At 45.1% G+C, this 23,293-nt stretch overlaps 1 protein-coding gene across 1 annotated transcript in view; it reads left to right on the forward strand.

Annotated features, from left to right (window-relative positions):
* The first annotated feature begins 3,714 nt into the window (after positions 1–3,714).
* Positions 3,715–23,293, forward strand: part of LOC139412229 (thrombospondin type-1 domain-containing protein 4-like) — a 60,478-nt gene continuing 40,899 nt past the window's right edge. The window contains exons 1-6 of the mRNA XM_071159055.1: positions 3,715–3,765; positions 3,995–4,064; positions 5,357–5,733; positions 6,226–7,156; positions 11,963–12,065; positions 13,122–13,258. Of these exons, the coding sequence (XP_071015156.1) occupies positions 3,737–3,765; positions 3,995–4,064; positions 5,357–5,733; positions 6,226–7,156; positions 11,963–12,065; positions 13,122–13,258 (1,647 nt within the window). The 5' untranslated portion in view covers positions 3,715–3,736. The remainder of the gene's footprint in view (positions 3,766–3,994; positions 4,065–5,356; positions 5,734–6,225; positions 7,157–11,962; positions 12,066–13,121; positions 13,259–23,293) is intronic.

The raw sequence follows: 23,293 nt of genomic DNA on the forward strand, positions 1-23,293 counted from the left end.
TCTCAGGTAAGAGTGAAACAAAAAATGTTTTATTGAATAAATATTGGATGCCTCGAGAATGATTGTCACATGCATATAGAACCCAGGTTGTCTGTGGGAATCTAGACTGCATAAGCCCACTGAACATGAGTTCTGACTGCTAACATGAGTCTCAAGGTCTTAGGCAAGGTTACTCTTCATGCATAATTCGTGAACTTATTCAGACATTAGGGAAATGTTTTAACAGAATGCATTTTGTGGCATGCACAACCAATGAAAGTGAAATTCATACAGTGTGTGGGTTGTTATCAAAACAATAGACTATCATGACAGATTATTAATTTTGTATTTATCCAATTTATCCTCAAATCAGAGTGTATTACCTGTCTCCACTGTAATAGCTTGTTTATAAGCCTAGATACTTCTCCATATGTGTATGTGACGACAGAAACTGGCAGTAACCTTGTGTTGTATTATTTACCTGTCATGCAGGATGTATTTCACAGGATTAAATACTGGTTATACTGTAAACAAACCAGCTCTGTTGGCTCTGCTAGTAGCCTCTGCTATCAGTTCACTCATGTATGTCAAAATATGTATCTGCGCTGTCGTGTACAGTTATCATACAGCAAATAGAGACATTTGATACCAGTTAAGATAGCAATGTGTTTGTGTATGGGTGAATGGACCAGAAGTATCCCATAGAAAACTGTTTTACTTCTCAAGCAAAGGACGGATTGAGAGTCTGAGGTGCTGCTGATGAGGAGTTAGCTTTTAAGTGTGTTCTATTGTTTCTGCTCGTAAAGCCATCCCACTGAGACACCACCTCCTCATAATGTATGATCTGGACACATGGATTCCACTTAGTTCCACTTCATAGGACAGAGTATTACTTTTCCCTGGTCCTGGAATGAGCTTAGCACATTGTTTATTGTTAGTTACAGTGCTGACTGTGCTGTACGTCTGATGGCAGGGGATTCACATTTTTGTCCGATGACAGGGTTGAACAGCTCTCCTTTCGAACGCGCTTCCTTGTATAGTTTGAATGGGTCAACCGGAACAGTAGTTCATTAAGTTGCTATAATTGGGTGTGGTCACCATGGTTTGGAAACATAGAGGTTAAAGGCAAAATTCACAGCCAGCATCAACATGGTCCCACCATTGAAAAAAGCCATCATGATAGCCGGCACCTTTGGGCACAAAGGCCACGATGAGACACATGTCACACAGTGTATATATTATACAATGAAAGCCAGTAAGAAAACGATGGAGCTTAGGATGCACGCTCAACCAAGCACGACCTTAATTCATCTACTCAAATTAGGCAACTCTGCAAGCCAGGGAGAACAAGGCCATGGACCTTCACAGTATATTTTATTTACTTGATAGAGCAAGAAACACGCCATTTTAGGTAGTGAGACTTTCAGTATACACACACACACACACACACACACACTTCCACAGTGAGCCCCGCAGGTAGAATCCAATGGTTTTGGTTACAGTACTAATTTTTTTTTAAATACAGTACTTTCCCTGGTCTTTTCACCCTGACCCTTTTCATTGTATTTGGTCTTTCAGCAAAGGACTGAGTTGGGGCAGTTTGACCTTTGTGTTGGCTTAAAGGGTGACAAATTATTATCCTGTGAACCAATGAATTGATTGCGATTGTCAAGCAGTAATGACAGCAATAGCCCTTACCTAGTCTGGTCTCTACACTCTGGGCGCATGTTACAGCATGCTTCCTCTGTAGGAATGGGGAATTGTCATGGTCCATATTTCAGCAGTGAGAGGATGGTAGTGACCACCCAGGAGAGAAACACTCTCAGAGACTATACCGGAGGAGGAGAACATATCTTATAGATGATGATGAAAATCTGACAAACCTTAGGAACTAGGACAGATTTATGAGTTAATAAAGCGTTTAGAAAAATATATACACTTAGTGTACAAAACATTTAGGGCACCTGCTATTTCCATTACATAAACTGACCAGGTGAATCCAGGTGATGTCACCTGGATTCACCTGGTCAGTGTGGTCAGTGTAGTCCGTGTAGATGAAGGGGAGGAGACAGGTTAAAGAAAGATTTTTAAGCCTTGAGACATGGATGATATATGTGTGCCATTCAAATGGTGAATGGGCAAGACAAAATATTTAAATACCTTTGAATGGGAAATTGTAGTAGGTGCCAGGCGCACCGTTTTGTGTCAAGAACTGCAACATGGGCCAGCATCTCTGTGGAACGCTTTCAACAGCTTGTAGAGTCCATGCCCCAACAAACTGAGGCTGGGGGGTTGTACACTCAGTTTATGTCTCTCTCTCTCTCTCTCTCTCTCTCTCTCTCTCTCTCTCTCTCTCTCTCTCTCTCTCTGATTGAGGCAGCAGGGGGCGCAACACGTTGTTTGTTTTCTTCTCTCTGAGTAGAATTGTGTTTCAGGACGCCAGAGATAGAGAGAGCGTGAGAGAGAGAGAGAAAGAGAGAGAGGGAGAAAGTGAACGGAATAAAGTCATGTTGACCAGTGACCAGCACGTCTACAGAACGTTTGGATATTTGGAGCGGGTTTAAAATTGATTCGGTGGTAGTAACTTATTTACACCTGGATGGAACTCTGCCGATGCGCTTGGATTTTAGGATAACTGGCGCCACAATTTACCATTGAGAAGCAGCAATACTGCACTGGAGAAAGCAACAAGGTAGCAAACTAAAGCACAATCATCCAAGGTAGGAATAGACAATTTACGTTTTATGAAAGTGTAATAATATAGGCCTAATAATAATCATAATAGCCTAATCATAATCATATTATACATTAGGAAACATTATAATGCAATTTATGAAATTATTGACAAGTTAGTAATTTACACATAATTATGCGTATAATGTTTTTGTTTGTCGACTAATTTCTTTAGCCTACATGCTATGTTTCTCATAAATTGCCAAGGATTTCAGATTTTGAAAGTGTAATTTAATTTGGCTCGCTACTGCGCGCTCACACTTTAAATGAAAACCCCTCAGCCTGGACGAGAGCCTCCTGTCCCGTCCCTGTCGGGTTTGACAGAATGTCGATCTTTTTGCGCAGGGTGCAGCCAGCTTTCTGTTTGTTGAAAACACAGATATATACATGCCTGCAATTGTGATGGTGTTTACCATAACTAAATCATATTTGTAATAGCCCAGCCTCATAATACGTTTTAAAGACGTTTGAAGTAATAGTCATAGCCTACATGTTTTTGGATAAATTACAATTATAGGCTATTGTGCAAATAAAGTAAATATATATTGTGAATATTATTTATTTAATGACAATGGAACTTTCCAAACCTCACGTGGAGTGGAATTGCACCAGTGTGAGACAAACAAAACAGATAGGTCTATGTTTAAGTTGAAGTGATCTTTATACCCCCACATTCATCATACCACGTGTGGTTTATTTTGAGAGATACATCACAGATTCGTTTTTACTATGAGCACAATGATAAACGTGTCACTGCAGTCCAGCCATCTGAAAATGGAGTTCTGTTTCTGTGGGTGGGCACTCATCAGGACCAGGGTTAGGATCAAGGGTCAACAAACATGGTCAAGTGGGCAGAACCTTCAGACAATCTGAGACACTAAAGAGCAGACCAGACACTGCATGTAGTCTTGAGGTGAAATATTTTTGTTAAATATGATATTACTGCTTTATTGCTGTGTTATTAATGTCTGCAAGTACAACATATCCTTTTTTTAGGTACTGTAGCCCTCAAAATCTAGGAGATATGAGGGAACTTTGTATCTGGATTCTGAGGTGAGATATCACTTGTCACTTATTACAGTCTGATCATGTTGGTGTACTGTACACTGAACAGACTCATCATAAACATGTTGTATCACACTGCAGCTGCTGATCATGCACTATGCATGACTCAATTTAATAGTTTTGTTTTAATTGTCTCCATTTCAGATAACAATATTTTTTCTCTGTAAAAACTGCTGTTAAATGTGTTATAGCTCAGTATGCTATCTGTTACACACAGAGTTTCCATGCTTCTGCTGCTGCTCAGGCCATATCCCCTGGATTGCCAACTCACTACAGACCACAGGAAGGTCAGTAGAGCGGCTGGGGGTCAGCAGAGGGGAGAAGGGGAGCAGGGAGGGGGTTGTGCTGAGTGGAGGGCACGGAATCTGTGTTTTAACGTGTGTGGTCTGTTTGACATCCCCAAGCCCAGGTTGATAGACCTCCCTCGTGTATTTGCAGCCTGAGAATCAATGTATCACTTGCCTTTATCATCATCTCACGCCGGTTGGCACAGACTCACGGAATCTGAACTGCCAAAGAAGGCATGATCTTGTCTTCCGATCGTAACCCTAGCCAATTAGCACCCTCCAGTTCCTTTCAACTGTACAGAGGAAGATTATAATGTCTGCTGCCGTGATGCTATTGTTCAACCACAAAGCCATTGAATACAACACTAGTCTATCCCGGCCCATGTAAACATGCAATCAGTCATTGAGGAAGGAAGAGCGAGAGACAGATAGGGAAAGAGAGAGAGAGAGCAAATTAATGATGGACCAATATTTATAACTGTCCTTTTGGAGAGTGTTGATGGACAGGCTAACTATCCAATCACAGCTCTCTGGGAGAGAGCTTGTCTCTGTTGGCCCTCTGCGTTTCCAGGAGTCCAGCTGTTTGACCCATGGCTGACCCTGGAGATGACAGTGGAGTAGAGTTACAAAGGCTGCAGCGAGGAGGGGGCCATGGTCTGAGTGATCTCTGAATAGCCCCATGTCCGTGACTGACAGAAGGATAGCTATCTGCCAACTCTCCCTACTATCCGTTTGGGTATTCTCTTACAGTCTTCTCAACGCCAAAGGGAGGCTGAGCCTTTATCATGTGCATGTGTAAGTTTACAGAGGACAGGATGAATGTAGACAAAGTGGCTCTTAAAGAGCTGAATTTCCCTCTTTGCGGCTCCTCGGGCAAAGCTGGCTGGCGCAGGGCAGGGTTGGCTGGCGCAGGGTCCTGAGACAGAGAGTGCAGTGATAGCCACTAAGACGCTAATACGTCTCTGGCAGCGTTACACAGAGGGCTAGAGTCAACAGAGGGATATGCAGGTAGTCAGTAGGGGATGGGGGAGTAGCAGACAACCTCTAATCAGACAAATATGGGCTTTATCTGACATGAACAGAAGCTAATCTCATACAGAGCGAGGGAGAGAAAAAAACATAGTTGATGACATGACTTTGTCTCATTGGCTTCAAGTCTTTCATGAGAATGATTTCTGGGAAGCCCTCTAATGTAATGATATTATTATTTTGCTTCTCTAGTCTGCTCTCAAGTGGTGTCTGTTATCCGTGCTGTGGGTGGTGTAGGGCTTTAACTCAGGATGTTCCTGCAGGTTCCTCAAAGGGCAGAGCCCCAGCAGCAGGAGGCTGGAGGAGTGCAGGGTGGGGGCCCAGGCTCCTGGGGCTCCTGGGGGCCTTGGTCCTCCTGCTCACGCTCCTGTGGGGGAGGGGTTCAGGAACAGAACCGACCCTGCCTACCCTCCTACAACCCCTCCATGGGTGCAGGTGCCTACCCCTCCAAGCCAGGTGGCCACCACCCCCAGCACCCCAACCAGAACCCAGGCCATGTAGTGTCTGCCCTAAGACCCACTGTCCCGCTGCACCGCACCAATCCTGGGAGACCCCCAGCCTCCAACAGCAACACCAGCTTGGCCCGCCGAGGCGAGCTGAGGGACCAGCAGAGCGACAGAGAGGCCCATGCTGGACACAGGTACAATATCTATCACACCATACAGACAGGGGCCTGTCTCTCTCTTTCAATCTGGCCTGTGTTTAATGCCCTGTCTAAAAGTGTCTCTGTGGAGCTCCAGCTCACCCCATGGTCCATTGGACTCCCCTCCAGTGTAAAGCTATTCTTTTATGGATGGAGTCAATGGCTCCGCTTGTACTTGGCGGGTTTGTGGCCTCCTTCCTATGAGCTCGAGTTAAAAAGCTTTTAAATAAATAGAGCTGACAGTTGAGTAATGGGGGTTGTTGACGTAGGAATCCAAGCCTCGGCGCTTGCTTGCTGACATTAATATCCATCCGCTTCTCAGAAGTAATTTGCACTTGTGATGTGTGTCTTTGACATTTTATTTGACAGTCTTTGATAATCCAGGCAACACATTTTGAACGTAAACAAGTGCCGTAAGTGGAGGCTATTATACACAGACAATTGTCTTTACACGTGTGTGTGTGTGTTTGTGTGTGTGTGTGTTTTCAGGACGGGCAGTGACAGTCCCATCATTCCAGGGAAGTATGGCTATGGGAGGATGCCTTATGTTGTGTCTCTCCAGACAGACAAAGGCCAGACGTCTGGAATAGAGACCGGGGCTGGCCGCTCCCACAGACAGAGACGCTCCCCGTTCTCTGACCCCAGCCCATCAGCCACCAGGCACGGAGGCCACAGGCCAAACCCCTACCGTCCGCCCTACAACAACCCCCATCTCCACAGCTACAGCCCAGTCTATCACCAGCCCCCAGCCCCCCAACCCAGGTCTAACCCTAACCCAGCCTCCCCTCCCAGGGCTAACCCTAACCCAGCCTCCCAGCCCAGGTCTAACCCTAACTCTAACCCTAACCCAGCCCCCCAGCCTAGGGCTAACCCTAACCCAGCCCCCCAGCATAGGTCTAACCCTAACCCAGCCTCCCAGCCCAGGTCTAACCCTAACCCAGCCTCTCAGCCCAGGGCTAACCATAACCCAGCCTCCCAGCCCAGGGCTAACCCTAACCCAGCCTCCCAGCCCAGGGCTAACCCTAACTCTAACCCTAACCCAGCCCCCCAGCATAGGTCTAACCCTAACCCAGCCTCCCAGCCCAGGGCTAACTCTAACCCAGTCCCCCAACCCAGGTCTAACCCTAACCCAGCCTCCCAGCCCAGGGCTAACCCTAACTCTAACCCTAACCCAGCCCCCCAGCCCAGGGCTAACTCTAACCCTAACCCAGCCCCCAGGCCCAGGTCTAACCCTAATTCTAACCCACCCTGGTCCTCCTCACTCTACCAGCCCAGCCAGGGGCACCAACCTAGGCAGGAGCAGCAGCACTCATCCAGCCAGGCCTCAGCGGATCCTCAACCCTTTGGACGGCCCTACAACCCACTGCCCACCTCCTCCTGTGTGGGAGAGCACAACCAGTACAAGATTTGCAACACCGATGTAAGAACAGTTCAGCCATCACTTATGATAATTTATGAATGAATCCCTCACTGTAACCCACAGCTAAACAGGTAAATCAATCATGAAGGGTAAAACATGGAGGTTATTAAGGAAGATGAGGTCTGATAAGACAGTTATAGTGGAAATGTTGCGATGGTTGACTTTGATAGGCACCGATTGTTAAGACTGAAAATGGTGCTGTTTTACGGTCTCCTAACCAATTGTGCTATTATGTGTTTTTTTTGCGATATTTGTAAATGATTTTGTACATAATGTTTCTGCAACTGTATCTGACGGAAGAAAAGAGCTTCTGGATATCAGGACAGTGATCACTCACCTCGGATTAGACAAAGAGCTTCTGGATATCAGGACAGTGATCACTCACCTCGGATTAGACAAAGAGCTTCTGGATATCAGGACAGTGATCACTCACCTCGGATTAGACAAAGAGCTTCTGGATATCAGGACAGTGATCACTCACCTCGGATTAAACAAAGAGCTTCTGGATATCAGGACAGAGATCAATCACCTCGGATTAGACAAAGAGCTTCTGGATATCAGGACAGTGATCACTCACCTCGGATTAGACAAAGAGCTTCTGGATATCAGGACAGTGATCACTCACCTCGGATTAGACAAAGAGCTTCTGGATATCAGGACAGTGATCACTCACCTCGGATTAGACAAAGAGCTTCTGGATATCAGGACAGCGATCACTCACCTCGGATTAGACAAAGAGCTTCTGGATATCAGGACAGTGATCACTCACCTCGGATTAGACAAAGAGCTTCTGGATATCAGGACAGCGATCACTCACCTCGGATTAGACAAAGAGCTTCTGGATATCAGGACAGCGATCACTCACCTCGGATTAGACAAAGAGCTTCTGGATATCAGGACAGCGATCACTCACCTCGGATTAGACAAAGAGCTTCTGGATATCAGGACAGCGATCACTCACCTCGGATTAGACAAAGAGCTTCTGGATATCAGGACAGCGATCACTCACCTCGGATTAGACAAAGAGCTTCTGGATATCAGGACAGCGATCACTCACCTCGGATTAGACAAAGAGCTTCTGGATATCAGGACAGCGATCACTCACCTCGGATTAGACACAGATTTCTTCAACAACAACAACAAGCAGGACTCAAACGATATTCTCCAAACACCCCACAGGGCAGACATCCCAATTATTCGCAAAAGGAAGTGATGCAGAGGACGAAGAGCCGGATGCCTTATCCGGACCCGCAGAAGACAACTAGGAAAGCTGCCGTTACCATCAATATTACTCGCCAACGTGGAATCATTGGATAATAAACTAGACGAGGTAAGATCACGAATATCCTACCAACGGGACATCAAAAACTAATATCCTATGCTTCACGGAATCGTGGCTGAATGACGACATGGATATTCAGCTAGCGGGATACACACTGCACCGGCAGGATAGAACAGCACACTCCGGTAAGACGGGGGTAAGGGCGATCTGTGCATATTTGTAAACAACAGCTGGTGCACGAAATCTAAGGGAGTCTCTAGATTTTGCTCGCCTGAAGTAGAGTATATTGTGATAAACTGCAGGCCACACTACTTGCCTAGAGAGTTCTCAGCTATACTTTTTGTGGCTGTTTATTTACCACCACAGACAGATGCTGGCACTAAGACCGCACTCAGTCAGCTGTATAAGGAAATAAGCAAACAGGAAACCACTCACCCAGAGGCGGCGCTCCTAGTGGCCAGAGACTTTAATGCAGGGAAACTTAAATCAGTTCTACCAAATCTCTATCAACATGTTAAATGTGCAACCAGAGGGAAAGAAATTCTAGATCACCTGTACTCCACACACAGAGACGCGTACAATGCTCTCCCTCGCCCTCCATTTGGTAAATCCGACCACAACTCTATCCTCCTGATTCCTGCTTACAAGCACAAATTAAAGCAGGAAGGACCAGTGACTCGGGCTATAAAAAAATGGTCAGATGAAGCAGATGCTAAACTACAGGACTGTTTTGCTATCACAGACTGGAACATGTTCCGGGATTCTTCCGATGACATTGAGGAATACACCACATCAGTCACTGGCTTTATCAATAAGTGCATTGAGGACGTCATCCCCACAGTGACTGTACGTACATACCCCAACCAGAAGTCATGGATTACAGGCAACATTCGCACTGAGCTAAAGAGTAGAGCTGCCGCTTTTAAGGTGCGGGACTCTAACCCGGAAGCTTACAAGAAATCCCGCTATGCCCTGCGACGAACCATTAAACAGGCAAAGCGTCAATACAGGGCTAAGATTGAATCATACTACACCGGCTCCGGCGCTCGTCAGATGTGGCAGGGCTTGCAAATTATTACAGACTACAAAGGGAAGCACAGCCGCGAGCTGCCCAGGGACACGAGCCTACCAGATGAGCTAAATCACTTCTGTGCTCGCTTCGAGGCAAGCAACACTGAGGCATGCATGAGAGCATCAGCTGTTCCGGACGACTGTGTGATCACGCTTTCCGTAGCCGACGTGAGTAAGACCTTTAAACAGGTCAACATACACAAGGCTGCGGGGCCAGACGGATTACCAGGACGTGTGCTCCGGGCATGTGCTGACCAACTGGCAGGTGTCTTCACCGACATTTTTAACATGTCCCTGATTGAGTCTGTAATACCAACATGCTTAAAGCAGACAACCATAGTCCCTGTGCCCAAGAACACAAAGGCAACCTGCCTAAATTACTACAGACCCGTAGCACTCACGTCCTTAGCCATGAAGTGCTCTGAAAGGCTGGTAATGGCTCACATCAACACCATTATCCCAGAAACCCTAGACCCACACCAATTTGCATACCAAACAGATCCACAGATGATACAATCTCTTGCACTCCACACTGCCCTTTCCCACCTGGACAAAAGGAACACCTATGTGAGTATGCTATTCATTGACTACAGCTCAGCGTTCAACACCACTGTACCCTCAAAGCTCATCACCAAGCTAAGGATCCTGGGACTAAACACCTCCCTCTGCAACTGGATCCTGGACTTCCTGACAGGCCGCCCCCAGGTGGTGAGGGTAGATAGCAACACATCTGCCATGCTGATCCTCAACACTGGAGCTCCCCAGAGGTGCGTGCTCAGTCCCCTCCTGTACTCCCTGTTCACCCACGACTGCATGGCCAGGCACGACTCCAACACCATCATTAAGTTTGCTGACGACACAACAGTGGTAGGCCTGATCACCAACAACGACGAGACAGCCTATAGGGAGGAGGTCAGAGATCTGGCCGGGTGGTGCCAGAATAACAACCTATCCCTCAACGTAACCAAGACTAAGGAGATGATTGTGGACTACAGGAAAAGGAGCACCAAGCACGTCCCCATTCTCATCGACGGGGCTGTAGTGGAGCAGGCTGAGAGCTTCAAATTCCTTGGTGTCCACATCAACAACAAACTAGATTGGTCCAAACAGACCAAGACAGTCGTGAATCAAATCAAATGTATTTATATAGCCCTTCTTACATCAGCTGATATCTCAAAGTGCTGTACAGAAACCCAGCCTAAAACCCCAAACAGCAAGCATTTTTAAAATGATTTTTAAAAATGTAAAAGACAATACATTTTGTGCTCCTGTCTATTTCTCTCTAGTCTCTATTATTATAAAGGACATTGAAACACCAGTGCATTACCAAATGCAAAGTGAAGAGGGTACGACAAAGCCTATTCCCCCTCTAGAAACTATAAAGATTTGGCATGGGTCCTGAGATCCTCAAAGGTTCTACAGCTGCAACATCGAGAGCATCCTGACCGGTTGCATCACTGCCTGGTACGGCAACTACTCGGCCTCCGACCGCAAGGCACTACAGAGGGTAGTACATATGGCCCAGTGCATCACTGGGGAAAAGCTGCCTGTCATCCAGGACCTCTACACCAGGCGGTGTCAGAGGAAGGCCCTAAAAATTGTCAAAGACCCCAGCCACCCCAGTCATAGACTGTTCTCTCTACTACCGCATGGCAAGCGGTACCGGAGAGCCAAGTCTAGGACAAAAAGGCTTCTCAAAAGTTTTTACCCCCGAGCCATAAGACTCCTGAACAGGTAACCAAATGGTTACCCGGACTATTTGCATTGTGTGCCCCCCCAACCCCTCTTTTACGCTGCTGCTACTCTCTGTTAATCTTATATGCATAGTCACTTTAACTATACATTCATGTACATACTACCTAAATTGGCCCGACCAACCAGTGCTCCCACACATTGGCTAACTGGGATATCTGCATTGTGTCCCATCATCCGCCAACCCCTCTTTTTACGCTCCTGCTACTCTGTTCATCATGTATGCATAGTCACTTTAACAATACCTACATGTACATACTACCTCAATAAGCCTGACTAACAGGTGTCTGTATATAGCCTTGCTACTCTTTTTTCAAATTTATTTTCACTGTTGTTTTATTTCTTTACTTACCTACACACACACACACACACACACACACACACACACACACACACACACACACACACACACACACACACACACACACACACACACACACACACACACACACACACACACACACACACACACACACACACATACACACACACACACACACACACACACATATACCTTTTTTTCCCGCACCATTGGTTAGTAAGCATTTCACAGGTTGTTGTATTCGGTGCACATGACAAATAAACTTTGATTTGATTTGAATTTACCTTTGGGGAGAATGTGGCCATGTCTGGACTTAGTAGGCCGCGGGACACATACTCACTCTCTTTCTGTCTGTCTATATGTCTATATGTCTGTCCAGGCCTGTCCTCCAGCCAGTAGACACATCAGAGCGGTGCAGTGTTCTTCCTACAACAGCTATCCCTTCATGGGTCGACTGTACAAGTGGGAGCCTTTCAATGAAGGTATGGGTGGGTCTCGTCATGTTTTTCATATTGCCTTGGTGTTGGACAATATTACCCAAGGTGTGAGGTGATGTAAGCACCACAGTATGTCACCTGTCTCAGCCATTTTGATGAATGTCCTGAGCTGCCAGATAGCTGTTTGGAGATCTAGGTGTCTTAAGTATCCAAGCAACAGTCAAAACACCTCAAGGATAGACAATTACTTTTAGGATACTGATGAACATGTTATGTTTTTCTTCTCTCTGTTGGAGTGAATGGCATTTACAGCAGACGTATGACTTGATTAAAGCTCAAATAACTTCAGTTTAGTTGATGAGGACAAGTCAAGTTCGCTATCTCAAACACATGAACATGCAATTACAACACTTTTAGCATAGCTGTCCTTGTAAACCTCATGAGCTAATGGACAAAACATCTGAGTGAAGTCCAAGTGCAGGTGGATTACAAACCTGACGTTACATTCACCCCACTGCCTGCCAACTCCCAGTGGTTTCCAGGCCTGGAGGGCATCTGCCTCCCTCCCACACAAGAGACACCATCCAGAGATCTGTGGTTCTAATTACCACTAATGGATCACCAGAGAAGAGAAAATAACCTGTTAACTTCCCTTGATCCCTTGGATTTATTAGGAATTTAGCTTTCCTAGTGGTTAGAGTGTTGGACTAGTAACCGAAAGGTTGCAAGTTCAAATCCCTGAGCTAACAAGGTACAAATCTGTCATTCTGCCACTGAGCAGGCAGTTAACCCACTGTTCATAGGCTGTCATTGAAAATAAGAATGTCTTCTTGCCTTGTTAAATAAAGGTGAAATAAAAATAAATGTAAAAAAAGACCACTCCTCACATCAGATGCTAGATGGCAGCATGGCTCAATGGAAGAAAACAACAACACTTTACTGCACGACATCACAATTCTAATGCAGCAGTCTACCCAGCTTGTCCACCTACATTGAACAATGTACATTTACAGCCCTGCCAGGCACCCTACTAGAGAGAGATAATGTTTTGTACTCATAAATCATATCAAATCATTTGTTTATGTGTCTCCTCTGTCACAGTTTCAGGGGACCAGCGTTGTGAGCTCAACTGTCGTGCGATCGGCTTCCGCTTCTACGTGCGTCAGTCGGATAGGGTCATCGATGGGACGCCGTGCGGCCAGAACGAGACTTCCATCTGTGTGGCAGGGAGGTGTCAGGTAGGACACTTAACTCATTTACCAGTGGCCTGGCCAGGCCTGTGTACTCCTGCCAAACCACTCGGAATAGAACAGAACAGTGACAGGATGGATGGAATCAGAGAAGAAAAGCTAAGTTTAATTCATTGAGATGAAATGTTGCCATCATTCCACACAAACTTTCAAACACGAAAAAAACACAGCCCCAATAGAGTTCTCAAAATCAACTGCATCCAAACACAAGATACAGTTTTTTTTATTAACATTTAATCAATTACACATAACCAGCAGAGGGCAGCAGAGTATAACACTGTTATCTTTCCATAAGGAGTGAAACAGAGGTCAGGTTGGGGTGACTGGGTTGATTGGGTTCTGAGTCCAGGATCTGGGATCTGGGATCCCAATGAAGGATCATGATGGACATATTTGTTCCTTTAACTGTATTTTTTTATATGCATCTCTAAAATACACCTGTGGCTAGAAATTGGAGAGACATAAGTCCCTGTGTAAACCTGTTATATTGACTGGCTTTGTGTCCAGTGTGCAGCTGGATACATTTGACTTCTTATTTCATCAGGATTTAACTCTTAGAAATGTTTTTCCAATATGATTTTAAGCCATAATTCTGAGTGAACCCTTTCCAAGTTGCGCTCTAGGAACTCATGCTTGCCTCTGAGTCTCCCTTCAACCCAATTTGCTGCGCTCTCAACCACATTTTTTTCCCCCATGCACTGTAATCCAGTGGAGATCTTTACTATATTAAGATTTAATCAAGATAAAGAGTCCCTCTGATCTCATATTAGCTTAGACTAATTTCTACTTTTAATACCAGTGAAATTGTGATTTATCACAGGGGCCAGTGTTCTCACCAGACCTTCAGCCCTCCAGCCGATAGATCTCTGGGCAGTGTGGTGACTAGCTGACCCCATGGAGGGAGTGGTCCGCTTTTATGTGGCCGGGGTGGGATCTCACTCAGTATTCATGCAGCTGGTCTGTGGTCTGTGGGTGTGGTATGGACTGCAGTGTGCACTGTACTGTACTCTACTATACTGTACTGCGCTGTACTGGACTGGACTGTACTGAAGCTTATACTGTTGTGGTATGGACAGTAGTGTGGACTAGACTTTCTGGACTGGACTGCTCTACTGTACTCTACTGTATTGGACTGTACTCTACTATACTCTACTGTACTCTACTGTAGCTTATACTGCTGTGGTCTGTGGGTGTGGTATGAACTGCAGTGTGTACTGTACTTTACTCTATGTGTCTGGGTCCTTTTTGGCTCTCTGTCTCTGATACCCTGCAGTGAGTTGCCCAGTAAGTTTACTTCTGTATAACACGGTCCATCTCTGTCCAAGGCGGACCCTGGATTTGAACCGACGCTAACGCCAACACCACTTCCCCAGAAAGCCTAGGCATTTCATACAGTAACTTCGCCATCTGCTACACATTGTGAGCTAAACCAACCAGGGACCATTCTGTACTCTCTCTCTCTCTCACTACCAGGGAACGTATTGAGGCCTGATTTCTGTGTATACTCACCTAGGGAATATATTCAGCAGGTCAGAGCACATCCCATAGTAGCAGTGAGATGCTGTCATAAATTATATTGAGGAGACCAAAGTAGACTGATGACATAGACACTGAAACATCTGCTTTTCCTGCCTTGGCCCTTTTTGCTTGCGTACAATAACATCACATCTCCTACTGTAGCTGTAACCAAAGGCTCTGTTTATTCTGCCCTCTGTGTGGAGCTGGAGTCAGTTTGCAGCAGGCATCTCTTTACTTTGTATGGTTAAACTTTGACTCTGTTATTTCGCAAGGTGTCTGCAGAGGCTTATGGCTGCATTCTCTTTGAGCTCAATCAGATTTATCCTATAGACATGTTGCATAGAGTAGAGCCCAGGTCTGTTTCTGCCTTGTCTGTTTCCTGTGGTCCTGCTCAACAGAAAGCAGACCTGTCCTGCACTGTGTGCTGAACTCTGTGTTGCTGTTTTTAATAAGCACAGAGTGTGTGTAAGTGTGTATGTGTGTGTGCGCGGATGGGTGGGCGCGATTTCCTAGTGTGATGAGAGGTGGTGCTGGGGCGTATAATGCAGGAGTATGTGTGTTTATTTATGTGTACCACACACACCAATAGATAAGTAGAGTTTCCCACTGCAGATCCTGGAGAGCTTGGCATCCTGCCCACTCATACCCCTATAGCTCTACAGTCCTAAATACACACTGTAGACACAGACAGGTTTGACCTAAATTAGGCTCAGTGACAATCCCTGTATTATTGCAGTAGATAATTCGTTCTCAATGATTTACCTGGCTAAATACAGGTTGAATAAATAAATATTGATCCCCTACTCTTTCTATTAGTCGGGCTAAACACATGTGTTTTGTGTGGTCCATCCCGGATCAATATGATAAACAACCTAGCTCTCAATCTGACCTCTGACCTAAGGTGTCTCTGCATGCTTCTGGTTCATGTTCCTGACCCACTTTGATGATATATCAGTCAGACTTTATAGCTCAGCAAACACGGTGACATTTACTTTAGGTCCATGTCTCAGAGCTCATACTGTTAGTCAGGCAGTGAGTTGAGTATCAGAATATTAGAGAATGTCAGAATCTGAACATCTTCTTTCTTCAAAATGGCCCTAGATAGTTGAAAAAAGTATTTGGCAGATATCCAGTAGTCATCGGTTAAAAATGTCAGTAAAGCCTGCTTGTATTGGTCCCTATTAAGTCCCTGTGCTTACTGTGAGACAGGCAGGCTGCATGCTGAATGTAGGAGAGCTTAGTTGGCTAAACACTTGGTCTGTTCTGTGGTCTCTGTGCTCAGAGTCTTGCTTTGTATTAAGATTGGTCTTCCTACAGCTGTGATGCCTTGGCTCCAATCAGCCGCCTCAGGGCTGTGAAACTGGGTTATATGCAATGCACTTTTGGTTAAAAACACAACTGTGGAATTGCACTACACACTTGATTAGATAGCGCAACATAAACTGTGAAATGAATGATGTTGAATGACTCTTGGCATGTGGCCCACTGTGATCTCTTACGGCTCGTAAGAAAATGAACGGAATGGTGCCAGGTTTCATAGCAGCACGAGAACCATCCGGCATGAAGGTATTCTCAGAGCTAGAGAGACATCTATCTCTGTCAGTGAGAGAGTAGTAAACCATATTCTACTTCTACAGTCCCTTTAGCTCAGTTGGTAGAGCAGGGCGCTTGCAACGCCAGGACGGTGGGTTTGATTCCCGGGGCAACCCATACGTAACATTGTATGCACGCATGACTGTAAGTCACTTTGGATAAAAGGCTTTGCTAAATGGTATAGATGTATTACATACAGTGGGCTCCAAAATTACTGGCACCCCTGACTGGCAATGCACAAACAATACTAAAAAATATAAACAATATGATTATAGAGAGAAACTCAAAATACCAACATGAGAAATACTGTACTTTATTAATGTTTCAATGGAACCCACCAAAATAATTTATTGATTTAATAAAAAATTAAGGTTTCACAATTAATGGCACCCTTAAAGATTATTGTAAATAACATCTCACAAAATTAAACCAGGAATTAAATTCCACATATTTAAGTAACCTTAAGTCTTAAGAAACTATATTGAGCCATTACATCACTTCCTGTTTCACTAAGGTATAGAAATTTGGTAATATCCCTTTGTCATCCAACCATGAAGAAAACAAAAGAACTGGCCGTTCAAAAGAGACAGATGGTCATAGACCTTCATAAATCTGGTAATGGCTACAAGAAGATCCACAAACAATTGAATATACCTTTGAGTACTGTCAGGGCAATTATAAAAAAAATTAAAAGATATGGAGCAGTTGAAAACCTCACGGGTTGAGGACGCAAATGCATTTTGCCCCCCAGTATAGGGAGGAGGATGGTGAGAGAAGCAACAAAATCCCCAAGAATCACTGTAAAGAATTGCAGGCCTTGGTGGCGTCTTGGAGTCACCAGGTTCAAACGCCACCTCCACAACCACAGGCTCTTTGGAAGGGTTGCCAGAAGAAAGCCCTGTCTGACCCCAAGACACAGACGCAAACGCTTGGAGTTTGCCAAACGTAATTTAAATTATGACTGGAAGAAGGTGCTCCGGTCAGATGAAACCAAAATTGAACGTTTTGGTCAGATACAGCATCGGCATGTTTGGCGTCGAAACAGAGATGCATACTAGGAGAGGCACCTCATACCCACGGTGAAATATGGTGGTGGGGCTGTTTTAATTCCAGAGGTCCAGGGAAACTGGTTAAGATTGATGGCATAATGAATTCCACCAAGTATCAGGCATTTTTGGCTGACAATCTGGTTGCCTCTGCCAGAAGGCTGGGACTTGGCCGTAGGTGGACTTTCCAACAAGACAATGACCCAAAACAGAGATCCACACAGAAATGGTTCTGTGACAACAAAATCAATGTTCTGCCATGGCCATCTCAGCCGCCAGACCTCAATCCAATCAAAAACCTGTGGGCTGAGTTGAAGAGGGCAGTTGATAAGCACAAACCCAAGAATGTGAAGGATCTTGAAAGGATCTGCATAGAGGAATGGTCCAAAATCCCTCCAAATGTGTTCCTTAACCTTGTCAAACATTACAGGAAAAGACTCCATGCTGTTATCCTTGCCAGAGGTGGATGCGTTATGTACTAAATGAGGAGTGCCAATAATTATGAAACCTTGATTTTGGTGAAATGTGTTTTGTTTTAAATAATTGTATGATTTTGTTTGGTTCCATTGAAACATTAATAAAGTACAGTATTTCTCACATGTTGGTATTTTGAGTTTATCTCTAAAATTATATTGTTTATATTTGTTTAAGTATTGTTTGTGCATTGCCAGTCAGGAGTGGCAGTAATTTTGGAGCCCACAGTGCATTACTTTAGCAGACTGAGAACACTGCTAAGTTCTTCTCTCTACACAGGTGCTTTAGTTGATACTGTCCATGGGTTGCCTTAAATTCTACCGGGCTCACACACATCTCACTCAGATCCATGGGACAAATCCTCAAATCCACCCTTGTTGTCTAATGGCTTTTTGTTACTGGACGCGGTATCCATATGCTACTATCTACTCTGGTTGAGTTGATGTGGTATTTCTACAGTACAGTAGAGGAAAATCTTACATAGGGTGTAGGGATATCTCTATAAGTATTGTAAAGTGACAAATGTGTTATTTGGGGTCTTTGACATAAGGAAGCAAAGAGTAAATAAAGAGAATGAGAGAATGAGCTGGAAGCTGCTCTTTTGGTCAATATTACTGCTAAAGATGGCTGCTGAAAAACTTTGTGGCTTCTTCTATGGCTTCTTCTACGGCTTCCTGTATTTTCCTTGAAACAGAAAAATTTGGTCGGAACTGTTTGAACTTGTCGTGATCTTCAGTGCATGTGCTACTGACTCTACCTACCAAGAAATGTGTTATTTCAGGTGCTGTTTCTCCCCTCTGTATAACACAGAGGAAAAGCCTGTCCTCTGTAAAGGACTGTTACATATTCCTACATATATTATAGTCAGGATATCTCTACTTGTTAACAGATGTATGTCTTCATAAAGAGTCTTCATCATGGGAGTGAGTACAACAGTATTAGTGTAGTGTGCACTGTAAACTGTGTCTGACCGATGCATAGAGGCTAAACGAGGTCTCTTTAGGATACCCCTTTGTCTCTTAACAGTGGAAAGACTGAGCCCTACCTATGAATCATGAGCTTAATGTGAAAGGCTTGGACCTTGTCACTGAATACGGTGCGCCTCATACACGATCCAGGTTTTACGCTGAAAGAAGGAAAACCCAGATTTGAGCCATAGAAAACGTTGAATGTGATTACACATTTCAGATGGATGCTAAAATAAAGCTGCTTTTATGGCTGGAATTCCATTGAGCTGCTCTTTCTCTTTACATGACAAGGATAGGCACATGAGAAGGGTGTGTGTATTTTTAAATGGCAACTTTTCTGCTGGCGGGTGATGGTGGGGCTGAAGATAGGGTGAAATATAGGGCTGGAGAGTTATGAGAGTTATGCGTTATACCTCTCTTTTATTTATTTATTTCAATATTACCGTATGGTTTCAAATGGTTTCAAGCAAGGAGAGTATAAGGGTAAAATGACCTCTTAAAGGCTGAAAATAGTGTGGTTTCAACATGTAGGCTAACACAGGTCCCTGTTCTGACAGGGTAAAACCATAGACTCCTACTACTGTAATTCAGCGGTCTCTTCCCCAGGGCCTTGTCTTGGCTGTCGAAGTCAGCTCTGCTGATCCAGATCCTCCACTGGTGTCTTTGCCAGTGCTCTGTTCCATATTTCATTTTCATTATGTGTGTGAGGCCAGATTGTGTGTCTGTGTGAGTCTATGAGTCTGCCCTGCCCTGGGTCCTGGGTCAGGAGCTTGACTGCCTGGCTGCCTGGACGTTGCAATGGCTCCCTCTCCTCTCCACCCCAGTGCTGCTGTGGCTGGTCTGCATCCCACTGCATCCCTCTCTGCCAGGCTCACCCTAACACAACCAAGCCTCCCCTCGCTCCCTGCAGAAAGTCCTCCACCGACCAACAGACAGCTGCATCTGTTTTAGGCATTCCCCGGGCGAGGAGCGACTGACTTGTTAAAATGGGGATGAGAGGTTCTGAAATACGGCCGGCATAGACTGGTGGAGAGATCACAACCCTGTCTCTCTCACGACAGCCCCCAGCTGCAGGCCCCAGCATGTTATCCACCATTTTCTGGGTATGAAGAGGTATTTTAGTCAAAAGAGCCTGGTCTTACATTTACATTGACATTTTGGGTAATTTAGCAGATGCTTTAATCCAGTTAGTGCATTCATCTTAAGATAGCTAGGTGGGACAACCACATCTCAGTCATAGTAACTACATATTAACATGGATTAGGACCTACGCCGCTTCCTGTGTGAGGTAGGGTCGTACTCTACGGATGTTTTAGAGCATGAACCTGCAGGTGCTAGTCACTGCTTTGATGTCTGCAGAGAACGACACAGTGTTCTCTGCCAAGGTTTTTGCACTCTGGGAGGGGGACACCGTGGCATTGCCAACTGAGATGGAGAGGTCTTTGAGCGGGCAGGCCTTCCCCGGGAGGAAGAGCAGCTCTGTCTTGTTGAGGTGAAGCTTGAGGTGGTGGGCTGACATCCAAGCTAAGATATCTGCCAGGCACGCAAAGATGCGTGTCTCCACCTGGGTGTCAGAAGTGGGGAAGGAGAAAAGTAGTTGAGTGTCATCCGCATAGCAATGATAGGAGAGACCATGTCAGGATATGACAGAGTCGAGTGACTTGATGTACAGAGAGAAGAGGAAGGGGTCTAGAACTAGAACCGAGCCCTGGGGGACACCAGTATTTTTAATTATTATTATATATTTTTTAAATTTCACCTTTATTTAACCAGGTAGGCTAGTTGAGAACAAGTTCTTATTTACAACTGCGACCTGGCCAAGAATAAAGCAAAGCAGTTCGACACATACAACAACACAGAGTTAGACATGGAGTAAACAATAAACAAGCCAATTACACAAACAAGTCAATGGCACAGTAGAGAAAGGAAAGTCTATATACAGTGTGTGCAAAAGGCATGAGGAGGTAGGCAATAAATAGGCCATAGGAGCTACACATGGAATAAACAAACATACAGTCAATAATACAGTAGAAAAAAATCTATATATAGTGTGTGCATATTAGGTAAGATAAGGGAGGTAAGGCAATAAATAGGCCATGGTAGCGAAGTAATTACAATATACCAATTAAACACTGGAGTGATTGACATGCAGAAGATGAATGTGCAAGTAGAGATATTGGGGTGCAAAGGAGCAAGATAAATAAATAAATACAGTATCGGGATGAAGTAGTTGGATGGGCTATATTACAGATGGGCTATGTACAGGTGCAGTGATCTGTGAGCTGCTCTGACAGCTGGTGCTTAAAGCTAGTGAGGGAGATATGAGTCTCCAGCTTCAGTGATCTTTGCAGTTCGTTCCAGTCATTGGCAGCAGAGAACTGGAAGGAAAGGCGGCCAAAGGAGGAATTGGCTTTGGGGGTGACTAGTGAGATATACCTGCTGGAGCGCGTGCTACGGGTGGGTGCTGCTATGGTGACCAGTGAGCTGAGATAGGGCGGCGCTTTACCTAGCAAAGACTTGTAGATGACCAGGAGCCAGTGGGTTTGGCAACGAGTATGAAGCGAGGGCCAGCCAAAGAGAGCATACAGGTCGCAATGGTGGGTAGTATATGGGGCTTTGGTGACAAAACGGATGGCACTGTGATAGACTGCATCCAATTTGTTGAGTTAAGTGTTGGAGGCTATTTTGTAGATGACATCGCCGAAATCGAGGATTGGTAGGATGGTCAGTTTTACGAGGGTATGTTTGGCAGCATGAGTGAAGGATGCTTTGTTGCAAAATAGGAAGCTGATTCTAGATTTAATTTTGGATTGGAGATGCTTAATGTGAGTCTGGAAGGAGAGTTTACAGTCGAACCAGACACCTAGGTATTTGTAGTTGTCCACATATTCTAAGTCAGAACCGTCCAGAGTAGTGATGCTGGACAGGCGGGCAGGTGCAGGCAGCGATCGGTTGAAGAGCATGCATTTAGTTTTACTTGCAATTAAGAGCAGTTGATGGCAACAGGAGGAGAGTTGTATGGCATTAAAGCTCATCTGGAGGTCAGTTAACACAGTGTCCAAAGGACGGCCAGTATACAGAATGGTGTCGTCTGCGTAGAGGTGGATCAGAGAATCACCAGCAGCAAGAGCGACATCATTGATGTATACAGAGAAGAGAGTCGGCCAGAGAATTGAACCCTGTGGCACCCCCATAGAGACTGCCAGAGGTCCAGACAACAGGCCCTCCAATTTGACACACTGAACTCTATCAGAGATGTAGTTGGTGAACCAGGCGAGAGAATAATTTGAGAAACCAAGGCTGTTTAATCTGCCGATAAGAATACGGTGATTGACAGAGTCGAAAGCCTTGGCCAGGTCGATGAATACGGCTGCACAGTAATGTCTCTTATTGATGGTGGTTATGATATCGTATAGGACCTTGAGCGTGGCTGAGGTGCAGCCATGACCAGCTCGGAAACCAGATTGCATAGCGGAGAAGGTACGGTGGGATTCTAAATGGCTTTCGAAGACCTTAGAAAGGCAGGGTAGGATAGATATAGGCCTGTAGCAGTTTGGGTCTAGAGTGTTTCCCCTTTGAAGAGGGGGATGATCATGGCAGCTTTCCAATCTTTGGGAATCTCAGACGATACGAAAGAGAGATTGAACAGACTAGTAATAGGGGTTGCAACAATTTCGGCAGATAATTTTAGAAAGAGAGGGTCCAGAATGTCTAGCCCAGCTGATTTGTAGGGGTCCAGATTTTGCAGCTCTTTCAGAACATCAGCTATCTGGATTTGGGTGAAGGAGAATGGGGGAGGCTTGGGTGAGTTGCTGTGGGTTGTGCCGGACAGTTGACCGGGGTAGGGGTAGCCAGGTGGAAAGCATGGCCAGCCGTAGAAAAATGCTTATTGAAATTCTCAATTATAGTGGATTTATCGGTGCTGACAGTGTTTCCTAGCCTCAGTGCAGTGGGCAGCTGGGAGGAGGTGCTATTATTTTCCATGGACTTTACAGTGTCCCATAACTTTTTTGAGTATGTGCTACAGGATGCAAATTTCTGTTTGAAAAAACTAGCCTTTGCTTTCCTAACTGCCTGTGTATATTGGTTCCTAACTTCCCTGAAAAGTTGCATATCACGTGGACTATTCGATGCTAATGCAGTATGCCTCAGAATGTTTTTGTGCTGGTCAAGGGCAGTCAGGTCTGCAGTGAACCAAGGGCTATATCTGTTCCTGGTTCTAAATTCTTTGACTGGAGCATGCTTATTTAAGATGGTGAGGAAGGCACTTTTAAAGAATAACCCGTTATCGTCTACTGACGGGATGAGGTCAATATCATTCCAGGATACCCCGGCCAGGTCGATTAGAAAGGCCTGCTCACTGAAGTGTTTTAGGGAGTGTTTGACAGTGATGAGGGGTGGTCGTTTGACTACAGACCCATTAC

The sequence above is a fragment of the Oncorhynchus clarkii genome, chromosome 6 (assembly GCF_045791955.1).
Source record: "Oncorhynchus clarkii lewisi isolate Uvic-CL-2024 chromosome 6, UVic_Ocla_1.0, whole genome shotgun sequence".
Taxonomy (NCBI): Eukaryota; Metazoa; Chordata; class Actinopteri; order Salmoniformes; family Salmonidae; genus Oncorhynchus; species Oncorhynchus clarkii.